At 41.4% G+C, this 21,329-nt stretch overlaps 1 protein-coding gene across 1 annotated transcript in view; it reads left to right on the forward strand.

The window, feature by feature from the left end:
* Positions 1-21,329, forward strand: part of LOC124748064 (formylglycine-generating enzyme) — a 113,397-nt gene that overhangs the window by 77,821 nt on the left and 14,247 nt on the right. The window contains exons 3-4 of the mRNA XM_047248955.1: positions 3,364-3,547; positions 10,154-10,353. Coding sequence (XP_047104911.1) covers positions 3,364-3,547; positions 10,154-10,183 — 214 coding nt within the window. The 3' untranslated portion in view covers positions 10,184-10,353. The remainder of the gene's footprint in view (positions 1-3,363; positions 3,548-10,153; positions 10,354-21,329) is intronic.

The following is a 21,329-nucleotide window of genomic DNA, read 5'->3' on the forward strand; positions in this document are numbered from 1 at the left end:
CTGAGGCACACAAGCCTCCCCACCAACGGCAAGGGCCATGGCTCTTTGGGGTACCCTAAAGAAAATGTTTGTATAATTCAAGAAATGAATCAGAAATACAGGCATTTAATAATTAAAATATTGACATGTGTCATTCAAAGTCTGGAGAAAAGAGAGACATTTGTAGGTGATGGAGTTTTGGTAGAATCGATGCTGGAACAAATTCATACAACAGGCTACTATACTAATCGGTCTCCTATCTGTGATGCACAAAAATTCTTAAAATGGTCACTAAGCACATAGGAAAAAATTGGATTTTTAGTCTGTAAAAGGAACAAGATGATTTCAGAGTTAGATACAGCAGAAATTACCATTTACAAGCCATTACCAGAGTTATGGATTGGAACAATCAGTACAAATTACCACTTCATCTGAAATTCATAGGTTTTGAGAACGTTTGTGATTCACTTTGAACAAAATCTGTAGAGAAGACCTTTTAGGAACGAGCTATTAATTAAAAATTGGAAGAGGAATCAGCAAGGAGGTTCTCTATCCCCCAAAAGTATACTCTGCAGTCTTTTTAAATTCATGAGTTAATAATCAATAAAGGTATTCATGTTAATGGATCATATCTGAAACACCTTTCTTTGCTGATGATATTGTACTGTTTGGCTCAAGTGCAAGTAAACTTAAGCATCAGATAAAAAAAGTGATAGAGCAAGTTTGAAAATTAGTTATAATAAACTAAAATAATGTACAGTGATCAGATCAAAAAGAAAATAGTAGAATTTTATAATAACTGGGTGGACAGAAAAAGAAAAATAGGGGTGCTGAGCAAGTAACGAGGACATTGTTTGGCATTGCCAAGAGCAACAGGACAATGAACAAGTGGATCATGGAACAGACTTGAGTTGAAGACATAATTATAATTGTAATGAAAATGAAGTGGATCTTTGTAGGAAATGTGACTCTTTGAGCTATGCAAAAGTATGGCAGTTACTTCAGATGAAATCTGAGGGTATTCTGTTTATTGTATGACACATAATATACACAAAGTAATAAGGCCAGTGTTCAACTGAAATTAAGATACAGAAAAAAACTTTGAAGTGACATTTTAGTTCACATCCACTGAAAGATGTCATGCGTGATATTGCTGAATCTTCTTTCTCACAATGTGCCGTTTCCACCTGCTTTTAATTGTTTTGGTTGTTGTCTTTGGTGTTGACGTACTGTGTTTCTACACTGGGTGAAAAATGGGGTTGTGGATTCCGACGCTGACTACTACAAATTATGTAGCCGATAGGTGCACAGTTATGTTTCATTGTACTTTAATTTTCACTTTGCACATCCCCCAATACTACATAGTTATATGGCCAGTGCACAATTATTTAGCCTTCGATAAGCCTCATTATTAGTTTGCAGGCGAAACCCCCACATACTGCTACAATAGTTTCCTGTTCAACATCTACAAGCAGTAAAAGTCTAGCCACAAAGTTCACAGTTGTTGAAGAACACTCAGGTACATATGGAGCAGACACTGTCATTGTTTTTACACATGGCCTAATTGTTTAACACTTGTTCCACAGTTAACACGAAGCATTGTTGTTGTTCTAACCAGCACAGGTTACTTGTCTGTAACTCGGCCATGGACTGACTGTATCGTGACCAAAAATTGGGCCCTTACATATCATCACAATAATCGGTGCTGAAACTACACATTGTTTACAGAAATTACAATTAACAAATATAGTTACACAAAAAATACTTTTGACAAAACTGTTAATTACTTTGGAATTAATGAAGGGCTGGTTTTGCTGACATGTTTTTGAATAGAGCTAAATAGATACATTAAGATTACTAGTGCTCCGTCTTCCAAATAATTACAGTCATTACAGAATTTATATTTGTTTATACATCAACAATAGAATTTAAGTTATGAAATAGTTACTGATTTCACCCTATGAGTGGCCTATCGGGACCATCTGACCACAGTGTCATCCTCGGTGGAGGATGGGTATAGGAGGGGCATGGCGTCAGCACACTGCTCTCCCGGTCGTAAGATGGTATTCTTGACCGAAGCCGCCACTGTTTGGTTGAGTAGCTCCTCAATTGGCTGCACGAGGCTGAGTGCACTCTGAAACTAACTAGGAATAACCAAAATAAATTAGAATATCAAATACATACATAAAACTAAGTGCAAAATTAGGTCTGGTGTTATATTCTTTATCACTGAGGGCCAATCTTTCTCTTTCATGAAAATGCAGATAATGCTCATGTATGTTAATAGTAAATAGTCAAAAATGAAAAAAATGAATTTTAAGGAGGTAGATGTCAAAACAAGAAGGGAATTAAAAATATCCCAGCTTGCTTCGTCACAACATGGATACCTCCTGATGGAGACATTCGAAGATAAGTGCAACACTCTGATTTTCAGTTCCACAGCCAAAGGCAGCTGATAGTTGAAAATCACATTTTACTGATGAGGCAACACAGCATCCCTGGTTTGGGTATAATTTACTGAGTCTGGGAAAATGCAAAAAATACTCAAAATTCAGTGTATAAATGGTCATGGTTGTTGCACAGAGAGTATGAAGTCCTGGAGTGTCATGCTGCAACATTTACTAGCATTAAAAATGTGTTCACAGACAATTGAAACTATGACTTATTTATTCCCAATGTGTCAACTTAATCTTCTCTGCAATCCGTTACATACTCTAAACTTCAGTTATTTTAGATGAGTTGCTGGTCGGTCTGCACTTCCCACTACCAAGTTTTGTACAGGGGCCATTGATTTCTGCTTAGTGCAGTTGATTTTTTTTTTCATATATTCCACAGTTTGGCACTCCTGTTCTTAAACCATGTGGCATACAATAAATGCCATGTAATTGGCATAAATCAGACATAACATGTCATTTAAACATGAATTCTGTCAAATTTGTTTACTGGATTTCAGTCTCTATGGTTAATACTGCTATAAATTTCTGTGGAGTTATGGGGCAGTCTTTCTGACCTGATCTAGTGGTACGTGTCATTGAAGTCACATCAGCTGCTACTAACTACTGCATTTATTCTCAATGCTGTGACAATCTATCTTCCTTGTGAATCTCCATTTTTTTAATGAATTTTATTAGCTTTCACACCTTGAGCTTGGAGCAGCCATGTTTATACCAATACAATTTATAATTTTTCCAGATATGCACAGTAGTACTATCTACATTCTACACGGTGTTCCTTGCAAGACTGCCAACTTACGGGATTGTTGCATGATATTAGAAACTTTTATTACAAATACCCTCTTTGTCATTGGTCTTCCTGTTATGAACATTTGCATTTACACAAATTACAGTTAAACTGTAAAAAATGGGTATTAAAATAATGTTCCAGGGTAAATATCTGGCAGGGGGAATTTCCAGAGCACAATACTGGGGATGATGGATATGTCAGCACTGCACCAGTTACAGCATTCCCACCAAATGCTTATGGACTACACAACATTATTGGGAATGTATGGGAATGGACAGCAGATTGGTGGCAAACAAAACATTCCACAGAACCGGCCACAAATCCAGTAAGTTCTGTGAACTAGATAAGATTATGAAACATTTCAATAGGATATGTCATTTTGCTATATTTTATGTTTATAATTTTTTGTTTCATAATGACGTTATGTATGCCCAAACATCAAAGTCTTCAGCACTCTGTGTAGCAAAATGCACACACAAGTCACTTGTAGTTGAGCGTGTTGATGTCCTCCTTTCAGATGTTACTCTAGCATAATCCAAGCAACACGTAATGTTATGATCTGAACAGTATAAGGTTTTTTAATCTTCCAGTAATTTCTTGTGCTTTCTAGCAGGTTTATTAAAGTACACAGGGATTTAGTGCTCTTCATAATTATCTTGAAATAATTTCTAATTTTATAGATAATTACAAAATGGTTTTCGTTATTTTACATTTTTACACATGTCTAATAGTTTTGACATACATGTGATGTAGGTGGTTCTGTCACTATCTGTCTGCTTATTAATGATGTTCCTTTGGTGTTATTGGAAGAATACCTGCTGGTTATCACCTTAGCTGACCTATTACTTTATGTAGTTGTCAGATTATATTCTTTATGTTAGTATTTTAGTGATACCTTATTTGACAGATAATCCAGCGATATTGTATGGTTACAGCCAGTTCTGTTTATCATTGCTGTTATGTAGATATTGATCATTGCTACTGTTATATTTTTTCTTCTTCTTTGTGTTATATCTGTATCTACATACTTCCTTTTTTATAGTTCTACATATTTTTTAACTTTTGAGTATCAGCAATATAAGGAAAAGATAAGATCACTGCTTACCATGAAGATGCCATGGTAAGCTGCTGACAGGCACAATGAAAAGACCTTACACACTGGCATTTACCCAAAGACTTTGTCAGAACAGAACACACACACACACACACACACACACACACACACACACACACACACACCTTCATTCACACAAAGAAGCACACCTCATGCACAAATGACCACCATCTCCATTGGCTTGGACTCGACTGCAACTTTCACATAGAATGAAAGCAGCAATCTGGGAAGGGGAAGGGATAGCAGCATATGGGTAGATAATACAGAACAAGCTACCCAAATTTTACATACAGTGCCTAAAGGGCCAGTAATAAACATGCTGGAAGAGATGGAAATCTGTTTACATACATTCATACACCCAGAGAGAATACTGAATGAGCAAATTGAACTTAAACACAAACAAAACATAGGAAATTTCATAAAAATTATGTCAGGACAGTGGATAGATACATAGAAACAAATAATATCAAACAGCCAGAGATTGAATTATCCCTAAATTCACAGCAAGATGCAGATTAAAATAAGTGATACTGTAACCATAAAGCATTGTTGGGAAACGTGTCAACAAGCAGAAAAAAAAGATGCACCTGCAAAAATTAAAAAGGACATATTGCACAAAAATTACAAGAAAGAAATGTTTAATTTCATTTGTAATTTATTACAAATGAATAAGTAGGACTAAACATAGCGTCTATCAAAACTTGTCCACAAAAATAGATTACAGTGACAATATCTACCAGTCTCATGTGGACATGCAAGTAATAAGTAAAGTAAGTAATAAAAAAATAGGACTAACAAAATTTGTAAATAACATACAGGAAAAGGAGAAATATAACAGTAGTAATTGCTGGATTATGTCAAATAAGCGGTCACAAAAATACTAATACAAAAAGATAATTTGGCAACTGCATAAAGTAATAATATAATTGTATGGACAAAAACATCTACTCACCAAGTGGAAGCAGAACACACACATAAATGATGGTTATAACTAGGCAAGTTTTCAGTTCCATTGGCTCCTTCTGAAGCAGGATGGTTGAAGGGGAAGGAAGAGGGGCAGAGGAAAAGAACTGGAGAGGGGTAGATTTTGGGAAATTCACCCAGAACCCCAGGTCAGGAGAGACTTACCAGATGGGATGATAAGATCAATAAGTTTTGATAGATGCTATGTTTAGTCCTACTTATTCATTTGTAATCAATTACAAATAAAATTAAACATTTCTTTCTTGTAATTTTTGTGCTATATGTCCTTTTTAATTTTTGCAGGTGCATCTTTTTTCTGCTTGTTGACAAGTTTCCCAACAATGCTTTATGGTTACAGTCACATTTATTTTAATCTGCATCTGACTAAAAGAACATATTTGACAAGCAAATAGATGTGACAGAATCACTGATATCACATGGATATCAAAACCATTGCATGTTTGTAAAAATATATAATAATGAAAACTATTTAGTAATTACCTATAAAATTAAAAATGGATGAAAATCAATGTGGGTTTAGGCCTCTTAGAGGTTGTCAGGACCAGATCTTTAGCTTACGGCAAATAATGAAGTAGTGTTATGAATGGAACAGGGAATTGTATCTACGCTTTATAGATCTAGAAAAGGCATATGACCGGGTTCCTAGGAGGAAGTTATTGTCTATTCTATGAGATTATGGAATAGGAGGCAAACTTTTGCAAGCAATTAAAGGCCTTTACATGGATAGTCAGGCAGCAGTTAGAGTTGACGGTAAATTGAGTTCATGGTTCAGAGTAGTTTCAGGGGTAAGACAAGGCTGCAACCTGTCTCCACTGTTGTTCATATTATTTATGGATCATATGTTGAAAACAATAGACTGGCTGGGTGAGATTAAGATGTGTGAACACAAAATAAGCAGTCTTGCATATGCGGATGACTTAGTTGTGATGGCAGATTTGATTGAAAGTTTTCAAAGTAATATTCAGAGCTAGATCAGAAATGTAAGGACCATGGTATGAAGATTAGCATCTCCAAAACGAAAGTAATGTCAGTGGGAAAGAGATATAAACAGATTGAGTGCCAAATAGGAGGAACAAAGTTAGAACAGGTGGACAGTTTCAAGTACTTAGGATGCATATTCTCACAGGATGGCAACATAGTGAAAGAACTGGAAGCGAGGTGTAGCAAAGCTAATGCAGTGAGTGCTCAGCTACGATCTACTCTCTTCTGCAAGAAAGAAGTCAGTACCAAGACTACGTTATCTGTGCACCGTTCAATCTTTCGACCAACTTTGTTGTATGGGTGGATTCAGGGTACCTTATCAATACGGTTGAGGTAACGGATATGAAAGTAGCTAGGATGATTGCAGGTATTAGTAGATGGGAACAATGGCAGGAGGGTGTCCACAATGAGGAAATCAAAGAAAAACTGGAAGTGAACTCTATAGATGTAGCGGTCAGGGCGAACAGGCTTAGATGGTGGGGTCATGTTACACGAATGGGAGAAGCAAGGTTACCCAAGAGACTCATGGGTTCAGCTGTAGAGGGCAGGAGGAGTCAGAACAGACCAAGGAGAAGGTACTTGGATTCGGTTAAGAATGATTTTGAAATAATAGGCTTAACATCAGAAGAGGCACCAATGTTAGCACGGAATAGGGGATCATGGAGGAATTTTATAAAGGGGACTATGCTCCAGACTGAACGCTGAAAGGCATAATCAGTCTTAAATGATGATGACGATGATGATGATGATGATGATTAGAAATAATGTACCAAAATTATTTACCCTGACTTATAGATAACTTGATGATGGCAGCTCAGCTGAAATAGGCCTACTATAAAAAAAAGGGGGGGGGAAGAGAGAGAGAGAGAGAGAGAGAGAGAGAGAGAGAGAGAGAGAGAGAGAGAGAGAGAAGTCAAACTTAGCAGCGTACTTTGACTTATAATTATTACAATGTTCTTAAGTATATAATGTATCTACAATGTCCTTGACTATATATAACTCAGAAGAGATTTGGGCAAATGCAGCACATGTGTATGTATACTGCTACTTTTTCTAAGTTGGTTGGACGCTGTTCAAGGGAGAAGCACATTTGACATGCTGACAACACAACCTGACACTAGTCTTTTTGATTCAGTGGTTGTAGTTAGAATTTTCTGACCACGAAGCTATTATAACATAATTGATCACTGGTCATGAACACAAAGTTGATGACGGTAAGAATCTATTTCTGCAATTAGGGCAACAAGGAAAGAACTGCTTGAGCAGCCAACAGCAGACATTAGTACTAGCAGAGGCTTCAACAACAACTAGTAATGATAGTTCAGTCAATTTGAGTATGTACAGGACTGTAGTAATCTGTTACCATCCTTTTAAAATGTGATATAAAACATAGGCAAAGGAGTGTGGCTATAACAAAACTCATAAAGACTTCTTTGCACTTGAATTTTTCAATAAAACAATGGAAATTTTTCAGTAATCTGTATTGTCTGTGATGACCCAAGGTCTTCCCATTCTATACTCTACCCGAGCGAGGTGGCGCAGTGGTTAGCACACTGGACTCGCATTCGGGAGGACGACGGTTCAATCCCGTCTCCAGCCATCCTGATTTAGGTTTTCCGTGATTTCCCTAAATCGTTTCAGGCAAATGCCGGGATGGTTCCTTTGAAAGGGCACGGCCGATTTCCTTCCCCATCCTTCACTAACCCGAGCTTGCGCTCCGTCTCTAATGACCTCGTTGTCGACGGGACGTTAAAACAACACTAACCTAAAAATTCTATACTCTAGTGCTGTGATTGTGGCACTTAAGGTGAACCCACATATTATTACAGGTGACTGCACAGGTCAAAAATGAGGCATGTTCCCTTTTGAAACAGTTGAGTAAAAATTGGCAGAAGTAAACTGTTTGACCCCGAGTTTTTCAGTAAGCTGTCTTGATACCCACTTTCCAAAGTTCGTTGTTGATGATTTGAAAGTCAGAACAATGACTGATGTCGAAAGAGATACTACCAATTGTTGGTATCTTATCTATCCACTAAAACTATCTTTTGAGGTTGCTGAATCTTTTGGACCATGGTGGACATTGACAGTTGTCCGCTCCCTCTTCATCTGTTGCACTTATTGAGCCACTTTCAAACACCCTGATCCACAAATGAAAACTTTCTGTGACATGACACTATTCCTGTATTATTCTGAAAGTCTTCAGAGAATTTCAGCTCCTTTCAGATCATGGTTGAATGGAAGAGTGAGCTGATGAGCTGAGTCAGCCAGAGTTCAACATTGGTCTTTGGTTGAGTCTGATTGGTAGGGTTGGTGGCAAAATAGTGTTGCCACTGTGGGGACTGGGAGAAGGAGGGAAGGTCTTTAACATCCTGCATGACTGAATTTGGGAGGGAGAGGTGAGGCCATAAAAGGACCGATGATTCTGTGGGGCTAAGGCTTTTGGAGGAAAGGTTCACAACTGGGTTTCAGGTCTGTTTAGCTTCTGTATTCTGTGGGGTGGTTAGAGGGAGTTTTTGAAGGAGGGGTAAATGTAGTTGGCTATGGAGGATGGCTTGGTGAGGGGGGGGGGGGGGAGGGGGAGGGGTTGGGCATTATTGTAGAGAGGTGATGGATAGTGGTATTCCATGATGTGAATAGAAGGTGAACAGGTTGGAGAGCTTTTTGAGGTGGCATAGTGCCTGCTGCTCTAGTTCCTGGAAGGCAAGAGTTTGTGTGAGATATTATTCCAGGAATTTTGTATTGCATAACAGGTGAATTTTAAGACTGGATAGGTGGTATCGCAAGGTGGTTTGCAGCTGATTGACATGGTTTTGCAGGACTATGTTAGGTCTCACAGATGTTAGGTCTCACAGAATCTGAACAGATGGAGGTCGTTGTGGAAGGAAGGGGAGCAGCAGGAGATGGGTGATTTGATGGTAAGTCCATTTGGAGGGGTTCCATAAGCCAAGCAACCGTGCAGGAACAATATGTGGGACTGGGTTCTGGCTAGGCATAAGGAAACTTTTCTGAATTGACACAGATGGAAGGAGCAAAGATCCATGCTGGATGATACAAACACTTAAAAATATGTAAATAACATATAAATACAGGTGAAAAAATCACAGAACTATGCCAAAATATGTGGTAAAAATCACAAAAAGGATGGAACAGGTGATATATATGGGGAAACAAGATGAAACCTGTGAGAGTAGACAGATAATGAAAGGTGAAAACCAACCGAAATTGACGTGAAAATGCAATGAGACAAAAAAGTAAAAAAAATAAAAAGATTATATTGTGGGTCGCAGGCCTATGGATGGATAAGGGTGGGGGAGTTGGGAGAAGAGGTAAAAGGTTGGATGGCACAGGAAGGTATGAAAATAAAACACAAAAATACTTGAGAATGATGCAGGAAGAATGATCAGTTTGAAAATCTCAGATTAATGATATTGGCAGGAGTAGAGTGGGACATTCTGGCCTCAGCAATCAGATTTTGTGGGCGTGTGGGTGAGAGTTGCGTGTGTGTGTGTGTGTGTGTGTGTGTGTGTGTTGGTGTGTGTGGTGGTGTGTGTGTGTGTCGAGAGAGAGAGAGAGAGAGAGAGAGGAGAGAGAGAGAGAGAGGGGGGGGGGGGGGGGAGGGGGAGAGGGGGAGTGTGTTTTGTCTAATGTCACTGAGGCGCTTTCTTGCCAAAAGCTAACTTATTTGATTGTCTTTTTGTTGCACCTATCCGTAACTCAACATCTCCACTATATGGTGAGCAGCAGTCTATCGTTTTCATGATATTGTCACTAATAAATCTAGTGGTTATAATATTGAAAGTCTGTTCATACACAGTGTCTTCTATTAACTGGTTATGGATTCCACTTTTTCAGACAGGTCTGAGTCAGGAACTGACAAAGTGAAAAAAGGTGGTTCATATATGTGCCACCACAGTTATTGCTTCAGATACAGATGTGCAGCACGGAGCCAGAACACTCCGGATAGTTCTGCTGGTAACCTCGGATTTCGCTGTGCTGCAACCGCACTACCTGAATACTTAAAACACTAATGCTTAAAAATGTTGCTACAAAAGGTAAGAAAAGTGTTAGATTTTAGAGGCTAGCATATTAGTACTTCTAATTAATTGAGAGATAGTATTGTTAGCTGGTACTTAACTTCAGTTGTAAAATGTTTATTACCAATTATGGACACATTTAAATTAAAAGGGACACGTTATATAGCTTTCAGAAATAATGATTTCTTCACTCGGGAAGGGAGAAGAGGGGTATGTTGTGGAAGTTTAAAAAGGAAGGGATGGTTACTCAGACCCCAGGATGAGAGAAACCTGCCTCAGGTGATGGATCTCTTTCAACCTGAGGCCTGACAACTTGCCCTGCCTTTCTAAACTCCCCCAACAGATCCCTCTCTCCACTTTGATGACAAAACTATTAGTTCTGCTGGCTACGTAGTGTGTTGCCCTTACTTTCTTATTCGTCTATAAGTGACACAGTAACCTTTCACTTCCTGAAATTAAGTAATTCATTGTCACAAATTATTAGTTCCCTCAGCTGAATTTTCCTTGGTTACTATCAGTGTTTTCTTCCATACATCAGTTTTTAAATAATCTGGGAGGAAATGTGATAGCTCACTGAAGAGTAGAAATGTTGAGTCGTCGAAAAGCATGCAAACAAAAATACTAACTTCACTATCTTTCAGACAAATCTTCTTTTTTTGAGCTAGAGTACAGGCACATACTAAGTTCCGCCACCACCTCCCCCCCCCCCCCTCCCACTTATGCCAGCTGACTTCACAATGCAGGAACTGCAGTAAGGCAGGTAGACTTGTGTGCGAGGGTTTGTGCCCCAGATGGAATGGGTGGGGGGGGGGGGGGGGAGAAACAGGCAGGGAGTGAGGGGGAGGACTGGGAAAGGGTGTCTGGTGAGGCGAATCGGAGGGAGGCAGCAGAAGTATGAGAATGGAATGTGGAAAGGAGAAGCAGTATGTGCACGAGTTACAAACGCAACACCTGGGCACCATAGCCGATGAATTTGTGCATCAGACAATGACAATGACACAGAAGACTGTTCAGAAGAGGGTGTGACTGCAAAGGGTTAGTAGAGATTGTGGCCAGTATTACGGCAATTAAGTATGTGTTACAAACCTGCCTGACTCGGTCCCTTGCAATCAGGATCCACCCCTACTGGCCCCATATCACCTCTGTTAACGTTCCAAACTTTCCTAACCTCGACCATTGCCTCCCGTCATTCCCCAAATCCCTCAGCAAGGAAATAAACGTGATGTCTGCAGAAAGAACTGCAATCCACCTAAAAACTGACCCCGATCTTATAATCCTACCTGCTGACAAAGACTCCACCACTGTGGTTATGAAATGCAGGAATTACACAATGTAGGGACTCGGCCAGCTGTCAAATATATCCACCTACAAGGTCTGTCTCAGTAATCCAGCAGGATCTGCAGCCCTTCCTCAAATCCTTAGGTCCAACTCAGAACCACTCCCCTGAGTTTCTTTCTCTTTCCTCATGCCCCCCCCCTCCCCCCCTCCCCCCCCCACCCCCCCACCACCACCACCAGTACTTGCACTCCTACCGTCTACATGCTTTCTGACATTCATAAACCTAGTTACTATGCGCAGAGAGAGAATCTCTGCACTTGTGGGCCAACACCATCTGTGTGTTATCCGTGTATGTGACACAACATGCTGTGGACCATTAGCGAGTGCATTGCTGAAAACCACCTACAACAGATAGTTCAGAACCTCACTCATGATGGAAATATATTACAGCTAACAACAACAAATAAACCAGAGCTCTTTGAAAATGTCCACATCGAAACTGGTATAGGTGATCAAGAGGCAGTTGTAGCAACAATGATTACCTAAGAACAAAAGACAATTAAAACACTTAGAAAGATTAACGTATTCTGTAACAACAATATGAAAAAGGTAGATTGCTAGTCACCACATAGAGAAGTCATTGAGTCACAGAAAGATACAATGAAATGACTGCTAACTTTAAAGCACACTTGAAACTTTTGGCACAGTGCAGGATCATGTAGAGGTACTCAGGCTCAAGTTTAAAAGAATAATGGACTATGCACTGTATAGATAAGTTCCCAGTAGAACAGTTTATTTTGGGAGAGGGCCCTCCGTGGCATACACTCACTGTAGTGAAACTTCTAAATGAATTGAGAATACTGCAAAATAGGTGTAAAATAAAGCAAAAGGCTATAAATAGAGAAATACTGAATGAAATGTGTTTGGCAGTCAAGAGAGCAGTGATTGAAGCCTTTAGTGACTGCCATAGCAGAATACTGTTGGAAGGTCTCTCACAAAATCCTAAAAATTCTGATCGCATGTAAAAGGTATTAGTGGCACCAAAGTTAGTGCCCAATCACTCACGGATGAGACAGAAATTGAAACTGATTGTAGCAGAGCAAAAGGAAAAATATTTAACTCTATTTTCAAGTGTTCTCTTAGAAAGAAAAACTCAGTAGTATTGCCATAATTTAATTGTTGTACCTCTGAAAGATGAGTGAGAAAGATATTAGTGTCAGTGGTGTTGAGAAACAGCTGAAATTGATAAAACAGAAGCCCGAGAGTGTGATGGAATCCCTGTCTGATTTATACTCTATGTGCTATTGAAATAGTCCCTCCTCTAACCTCAATCTATTGTAGATCCCGTGAACAAAAATCTGTGCTCATTAGTTGGAAGAAAGCACAGGTTACACCTGTCTACAAGATGGGTAGTAGAAGCTATCTGCAAAGCAACTGTCCAACATCCTTGGCATCCTTTTCTTGTAGAATCTTAGGACATATTCTGAGTTCAGACATAACCAGGTATCTCGAACAGAATGACCTTCTCCATGCTACCAGCATGGATTCTGAAAACATTGACCATGTGAAAACAAACTTGCACTTTTCTTACATAATATACTAAAACCCATAGATCAAGGAAGTCGTGAAGATGCAGTATTTCTTGATTTCTGAAAAGCATTTGGCTCAGTGCCACATCTACACTTTTCATCAAAAGTATCAAGCAATATTTGTTATCAGAATGATGATTTCTTAGTATGGAGGAGACAGCATATTATCTTGGATAGAGAGTGGTGAATATATGCAGACGTAACTTCGGGAGTGGCCCAGGGACATGTTTTGAGTCCATTACCATTCTTGTTATATATTAATGACCTTGTGGACAACATTAATAGTAACCTTGGTTTTTTTGCTGATGATGCAGTTATCTATAATGAAGTACTGTGTGAAGAAGCTTTATAAATATTGAGCAATTTAAAATATAAAATATTTACTCATCAATCAGTGGCAGGAGAACATACATATATAAAAAAAGGGAGAAGGAAGAGAGGTGAGGGAAAAGGACGGGAGAGGTTTAGGAAAAAAGGGCAGAGTTCAGAAAAGTCACCCAGAACCCTGGGTCAAGGGAAAATTGCCAGACAGGATGCCCTCTTCATCCTGAGAAAGCCTATTTACAACATTTACAGAGCCAGCCTTAAACAATGGCTCTAGTAACATGCTACACCCCCCTGCTTATGGCTCATACAGGGATTGTGAGGACAAGATTATATTAATTACAGTGTGTATAGAGGCATTCAGTCAGTCATTCTTCCCGTGCTCCATTCCCAGATGGAATGGGAAAAAGCTCTGGTAACTGGTACAATTGGGTTGTACTCTCTGCCTTTCATTCCAGTGGTTTGCAGAATATAAGATGCAGATTTCGCATTCCTGGTGTAAATGACACGAATCATTTCTTCCACTGACAATCTGCAGTTCCTGTTCTTTTAGCACCCGATGCTCTGCTTGTCACTATCATAGCCACCGCCCTCTACACCGGGCTGAGCCCTTAGTTACAGGCTCTTAGGTGGAGCCACTAGAAAAGACATTTCTCAATAATGGATTACAGGATTTTAATTATCAGGACACATTTTGAATATTTCCCATATGAATTTACATAATGACAGTCAATGGTTTGGAACTGTTGATATCAACTGATGTTTTTTGAACAGGTAGTAGTTAATGCTGCATGTGGAATGCTAGTTAAGCTCTATGTAGCTGAGGTTGGTGGGGATGGCATAGGTAACCTCCTGAAGAATCGTTCACTTCAGCCCCAGCAGTCTCTCTCAATGGAAAGGCCTCATATAATGCAACAAAGTATGATCCCAATATGTTCCTTTACCTGGCTACAACATAGGAGGAATGCAATGCAGGACTAGACAACAAGGAGAAAAATCCCCCCCCCCCCCCCCCCCAAGTCCTTGGCCTGTACTTGGAGCGACAGGGACATCTTTTCAGCCACAAAGCCTTTATTTTTTGTTGAACACATTGAAGACAAATGTGGGGAAGTTGCAACCATCTCCATCTCTCTAAGATGAGTAGAAGTTCCTTCCTGATTAAAACGTCATCTCCTGCACAGTCACGGGCACTGCTCTCTTGTGAAAAGTTAGGTTACATTCCCATGACTGTCACTCCCCCCAAGGGTCTTGATAAGGTCCAGAGCACCATCTTTCACCATGATCTTCTTTTGAAATCTGATGGTGAGCTGCTGGCCAACTTAAGAGTGACAGGATGTGCATTTCACCTGTTGTGAAATTTCCTGGCGGATTAAAACTGTGTAAGGCAAAGGTCCCAAATTTGTCTTGGTTCAGCACACAGTTTTAATGTACCAGGAAGTTTCATATCTGCGCACTCTCCTTTGCCGAGTGAAAATTTAATTCTGGATTCATACATAGTGCCCATAGGGGAGCAAGGGAGAACAGAATTGCTACTGAGGCCATCATCTTAGCTTTCGAGGGTGATACATTGTCTGTGAAAGTCAAGGTGATGGTGTACCGGTGTGACATGAAACCCAATGTTCTTCCTCCTAAGAGATGCTTCAGGTGTATGAAGTTCATAAGGAGGAAAGCTACCCCAACAGAGAAGTCGGCAATGTAAGATGTAGCGTTCGATTGGTTAGATTGTGTCATTTATATGAGACTAAGACACTCATACTTTTTTTTCTTTTGCTTCTTGATTTGTGAGCTTTTCCAGACATCTTTGAAGACATCTTCCCAGTGCATTACTACCCCTGTCTGCAGGAATTATGGTCATCCTTTTCATGTGATCATTCCTTGTGCTGCTCTTCCCCTACCAAGTGAATTGGCGCATTGGGGAGGACGACGGTTCAAACCCGTCTCCGGCCATCCTGATTTAGGTTTTCCATGATTTCCCTAAATCATTTCAGGCAAACGCTGGGATGGTTCCTTTGAAAGGGCAACGGCCGATTTCTTTCTCCATCCTTCCCTAATCCGAGCTTGTGCTCCGTCTCTAATGACCTCGTTGTCGATGGGACATTAAACACTAATCTCCTCCTCCTCCTCCTCCTCTTCCCCCTGTGTAAACTGTAGCATGCTCTATCCTGCTCACTATATTGCTCCACTTTTAAACAGAAGAAATTCCCAGAATATAAGACCCTGGAAAAGCTCACAAATCAAGAAGCAAAAGAAAAAAAAGTATGAGTGTCTTAGTCTCATATAAATGACACAATCTAACCAATCTAACGCTACATCTTACATTGTCGACTTCTCTGTCGGTGGTGCTTTCTTCTGTTGCATCTCTTAAAGTGGGCCCTCAGAGCTGCCCCCTAATACCTGCCCTCCAAGCAGTTGGGCCGCCTCCTAGTGCTTCCATCCCACCCCCTTCGAGAACATTGGCCCCCCACCTAGTGCTTCCATCGCACCCCCTTCGGGAGCATTGGCCCCCCACTTGCCAGGGACACCAGTCCCCATCCCGCAGCCATAGGGGTCTCATCCTCCTCCGGTTTCTCTAACTAGGAAGAGGTCCCTTGGCACTCTTCCTTCCATGGTTCCCGTTGGGCCATAGCCAGATGCCAGACTGTGGCTGAAGACCATTGGACTTCTCGTTCTTCCTCTGTCACTGAAACCAATTCAGGGAAACTTTACAAGTCCTTATCTTCGAGGAGGAGGAGGAGGAGGAGGAGGAGGAGGAGGAGGAGGAGGACAGAAGGACAGAAGGAACCCTTCTAAGACAAAGGAAACTCCAGTGACTCCCATGCCACCAGACTCTGCATGTACTCCTCCTGTGCTCAAGATGGAGGTCCTGGTGGCCCCTGAGACACCAGATCTCCACAGCCAATGTGCCATAGAACCTATGTTAATGGATCCCCTGATGTCTCAACCAGAGGCAGCACATAACACTGCATCACAACCTGCCTCCCTCCCCTCCGCCCAGTTGTTTCATGCTCCCACAGTGTTCAGTCAGTCTGAAATGGGTTTTTCAACCATCTGGCTGAGCTACTGCAGCTATTAAGCACCCTGCATTCTGTATTGGCATTCAGGAAAAGTGGTTTCCAGCAACTCAGAACCCTGCCCTTTGTGGATACCAATGTTATTTTAAGAATCATAGCAACTAAGAGGGTATCAGGTGCTGGAATGTATATAGTGACCTTGTGTGTCTTGATACAGCTTTGGAGGCTGTGGCTGTTCAAGCAAGGGCACTTCACGATTTTACCATCTGTAATGTTTATCTCCCTCCTGATAATGTTGTGTCCTAGGATGTACTGTCTGCATTACTCTCTCAGCTCCCCTCACCTTCCCTAGTCTTTGGTGGTTTCAACACCCATAACCCTATGTTGGGTGGAATAATGAATATTGCCCATGGTAAAGACATTGAAAATTTAATGGCACAGATTGATCTGTCTCTTGAACTCTGGTGCCTCCCCACACTTCAGTGTGGCACATGGAACTTATTCGGGCATTGATCTCTCCTTTTGCAGCCCTGGTCTTCTACCATCTATCCACTGGAGAGTTCACGGTGTCCATTGTGGTTGTGACTACTTCCGGATCTTCCCGTGTCTCCCTCAGCATTTCCCTCCTGGACTCCCACCCAGATGAGTTCTCTGTAATGCTGACTGGGGTGGATTCACCTCTGCTGTCATCTTTAGCTCCCAATTGCAAGGCAGTATCGATGTGGCTATAGAGCAAACAGCAGCAGCATTCTTTTGGCAGTCAGCCAAGCAGTTCCCTCTCCCTCGGGATCATGACCGCTTGGCAGTCTTCCGTGCATGCTTCTTGCAAGAAATCCACCATCCTCTGTCGACTCAGCATTGTCCACATGTGGCCGACCCATGGCCGTATTCCCTGACATGAGGATCTCCCTCACAGCCGATGCAGAGCTCACCTGACAAAGGCCCACTTACTCGTAGACTGCCCTAATTTGGCTGCTTTGAGGCCGCATCTTAATCTTCGTGACACACTACCTCTGGTGCTAGCAGACAGTGCCAGAGTGGCTGGCCTGTTGTTTCACCTGCAAAGGTGATTTCTATTCATCCCTGTGATGTAGGGCTTTTTGATCTCCTTGACTATCTGAGGGATTGATGGGGCACCCATCATATGGGGCCCTGGTGATCCCTTAGCGGCCCTTGCTTGGTGGCCCAGCCTGGCCTCTACCGTTCCTACCCTTTTATTCTCTGTATTCTTTTTCATTTCTTGGTTTTAGCATAAACAGTGTGGATTGAACTCGACCTAAACTTAAACATCTCATGTTTGGAATTGAAAACCCAAAAAACATTAAGCATATAGCAAAGCTAATATTTGCAGCATTAAATATCTCTCCAGATGCATCTTTTAGTGTGACTTGTTTTGATAAAGTGTCGGGAAATGTGACACTGGGAGAGTTTTCTTATCTTGGTGTTAGCTTTTGGTGCTATTTAGTAGTTGATAATAAAACGGTGGTGACAAACCGATGTGGAACATAGCCCAAGATCTAGTTTAGTTCCAATCGATAAATACTGCAACCTTCCCCAGTATGGATGCAACGAGCTGTGCCTGCTCTGAAGTAACATCCCCAGTGCCCAAGGCCTTGCACTATTTCCAACATCCGACTCCTACAACTACAACTACTTCATTCCTGGTCACCATGACCAACTATGTCCTTACCCACACTTGTTTCTCCCCATCATCTACAAATGAATTCGTGCCACAGCAATGGACATTTGCAAGGCACCTTTGTATGACAACCTATTCATGGGTCATCTAGAGGAATCCTTCTTAACCACGCAGAATCCCAAACCACTCACCTGGTTCAGATTCATTGATAACATCTTCATGATCTGGACTGATAACACTCTGTTGACATTCCTCCAGAACTTGCTCCCCCAGTTGCTCCGCCTGGTACTCTGCAGCCCAACAAGGATGGCTGCATTAGTACCTCTGTCGCCATCACATTTCTCAATCATGAGCAGTACCTCCATTGTGACAGCCGCCACCCATTCCACTCCACACTAAAAGTGCCCACCCATCCAGCCTAGCCACCCATGGCCATCACATCTATAGTGATGAGCAGTCCCTCACCAGAGGTGCCAAGGGTTTTGCTAAGGCCTTCACAGACTGCAGTTACCTTCCCAACATTGCCCAGAAACAGGTCCCCTGTGCCTTGTCTCACCAGTCACCTACCATCCCTCACATACCCATTGACCAGCAACAAAGGAGCAGTCCACTCATGACTCAATACCACCGTGGACTGGAGCAACTGAATCACGTTCTCCGCCAGGACTTTGATCATCTCTCACCCTGTCCTGAAGTAAAAAACATCCTCCCCACAGTAGTAGTCCACTGCCTGCACAACCTATGCAATATCATTGTTTGTTCCTGCTCCAAGCCTTTTCCTCATGGCTCATGTCCCAGAAGTAATCCTAGATGGAAGACGTGTCTCATACATCCTCCAACTACCACCTGCTCTAGTCCTGTCACTGGCCACCCTCCTACCCCATCAAAAGCAGGGCCATCTGTGAAAACATCCATATGATACACTAACATAATTGCTACTACCCTGCTGCATTGTATGTGGGCGTGACAACTGACAGGCTGTATATCTCCATGAATGGCCAATACCAAGAGACAGCAGGACCATCCAGTTGCTGAACATGTCACCCAACATAATGTGCTTCACTTTAATGACTGCTTAACAGCCTGTGCCATCTGGATTCTTTCCACCAACACCAGCTTCACTGATCTACACAGGTGGGAACTCTTCCAACAATATGTCCTTCATTACTGTAACCCTTCCTGGCCTCTACCTTTGCTAGTCTCTGCCCTCCACCTGGATATCCCCTTCCCTGCCCCCACTCTAGCACTACACATGCCTTCTGTCCCACCAGTACCCCTACATTTCTTCTTCTGTTTTCTACTCTTCTTGCATCTCTCCTTTTCCACTTCTCAGACCAGAGACAAGGGTTATGCCTTATCAATGATAATTTGTTTGAAATCTGACAGGAATTGAGTCAGTTCCATCTGCGTGCTTCACCTTGTCCTCCGTATCCCGACAAGGATGGTTGCATCAATACTTTTCTCCACAGCAAACCTACCAACCAGTAGCAATGACCCTTGCATATTTGGAGTCAGCTACCTTGAGAAAGGCAATTTCTCACAGCAGCATATAAAGCTGAATATCTTCAGTTGGTCAAACATAAAACTGCTCATGAGTTGACTGGAGGCATGTAGTGTGGTCTGATGAATTGTGATTTTGCCTATCTTCAAATGGTGCAAGGTGCAGAGAACACTGACAGCCCAATGACGTATTTAACCTACAGTATGTGGAGAGTGTAATTCAGGCTGGAGCAGTTCTGTAACCTTTCAGAGGTGTTTTTCATGCCATGACTTGAGCTCACTCATTCAGGTTACTGTAACACAAACCGGAAGATTATTTCAGTATTCTCAGTGACTGCATGTTGGCCTTCCTTTTCTATATATCTTCACGATGATTATGCTGTGGACACACTAATAAATTTCCAACTCATTTCTCCAACTAACAAATGTTGTATTTCATGACATTTTGGGGGTTCTATCAAGATGACGTTGACTTCTTGCTATAATATTTCAGCCAGCAATGGTTGTCAGCTGAAGTATCATTGCAAGAAGTCGACGTCATCTGGCTGCAGTCGTGAAACTTCATGGGATGCTCTTTACACCAGGAAAATTTCAAGAATCACATCAGATACTTCTTCGGGAAGGAAATGGCATCACACGTATACAGTGGTTGGCTAAGTTACATAAAAGCGAGTGAGATTTTTAAATTCTTTGTGTTTTTTACTGAAGAACTAGGACAATCACCTCATTCAGAAGTTTGCCAGAATGACACATTTTAGCAAGACCACCAGTGTGAAGTTCATCACATGTATGGCAAGCGTAGCACTAGTGAGGGAGAGGATTCATTTTACTCACCCTAAACTGGATACCATTTAAAAAAAAAAAAAAAAAAAAAAACAACTTTTTTATGTGCTCCTGGAGATTGTTGCCAGTCTCCTATCTCTCTCCTGGGAATGGTTCGATGGGATGATCTGGGTAAAATTGGACTAGGTCTTTATGAAGTCTACTTCAAGACAATCTTCAAAGTTTGCACACATGTCGGTAACATTACTGCAAGGAGAGGTTTTGGACAGTGTGATGTCTGTTGGTGCTTGGGAAAGGCTTGAACTTTGTGCCTACACCTAGAACCTTGCCTTTAACTGATTTCATTAGTGCTGTTAGACATCTTCCCAGTGTTGCTGCAGAAGAAGTAAGAAATGATACGCATTATGCACTTACAAAAGCTCCACCTCAGAAGACTAACGTTTCCTCCATGTAAAGGCCTGCACTATGCAAGCTACAAGCAAAGCCTTAAGCGTTTATCCTTCCAGCGGATAAGGGAAACGCTGCTCTGTTGTTACCATGTGAGATCGATGACCATAGAACTCTGTTCTACCAAGGTTATACGGTCATCCAAGGAGTCGCAAAGATCATCTTCCGTTACGTCTTATTGTGAGCAATATTGACTCATTGACGTATGACGTGACTTGACATCTTGTGTCTTTACTGAGACCTTAGGTGGGGATGTGCTTGCATCATATTCACAGCTCTGGTGACTTTATTAATAGACTGAAGTCACTTTGCCTCAGTGAATTAGTCTGATTAGTGAGCTCTGACGTTACTGGGTGACAAATATTGAAGTATATGAAGGGAAAAGAAAGACATAAATTAGTTACAATCTGGGCCACGCACACA

This window comes from Schistocerca piceifrons, chromosome 1, assembly GCF_021461385.2.
Source record: "Schistocerca piceifrons isolate TAMUIC-IGC-003096 chromosome 1, iqSchPice1.1, whole genome shotgun sequence".
NCBI lineage: Eukaryota > Metazoa > Arthropoda > Insecta > Orthoptera > Acrididae > Schistocerca > Schistocerca piceifrons.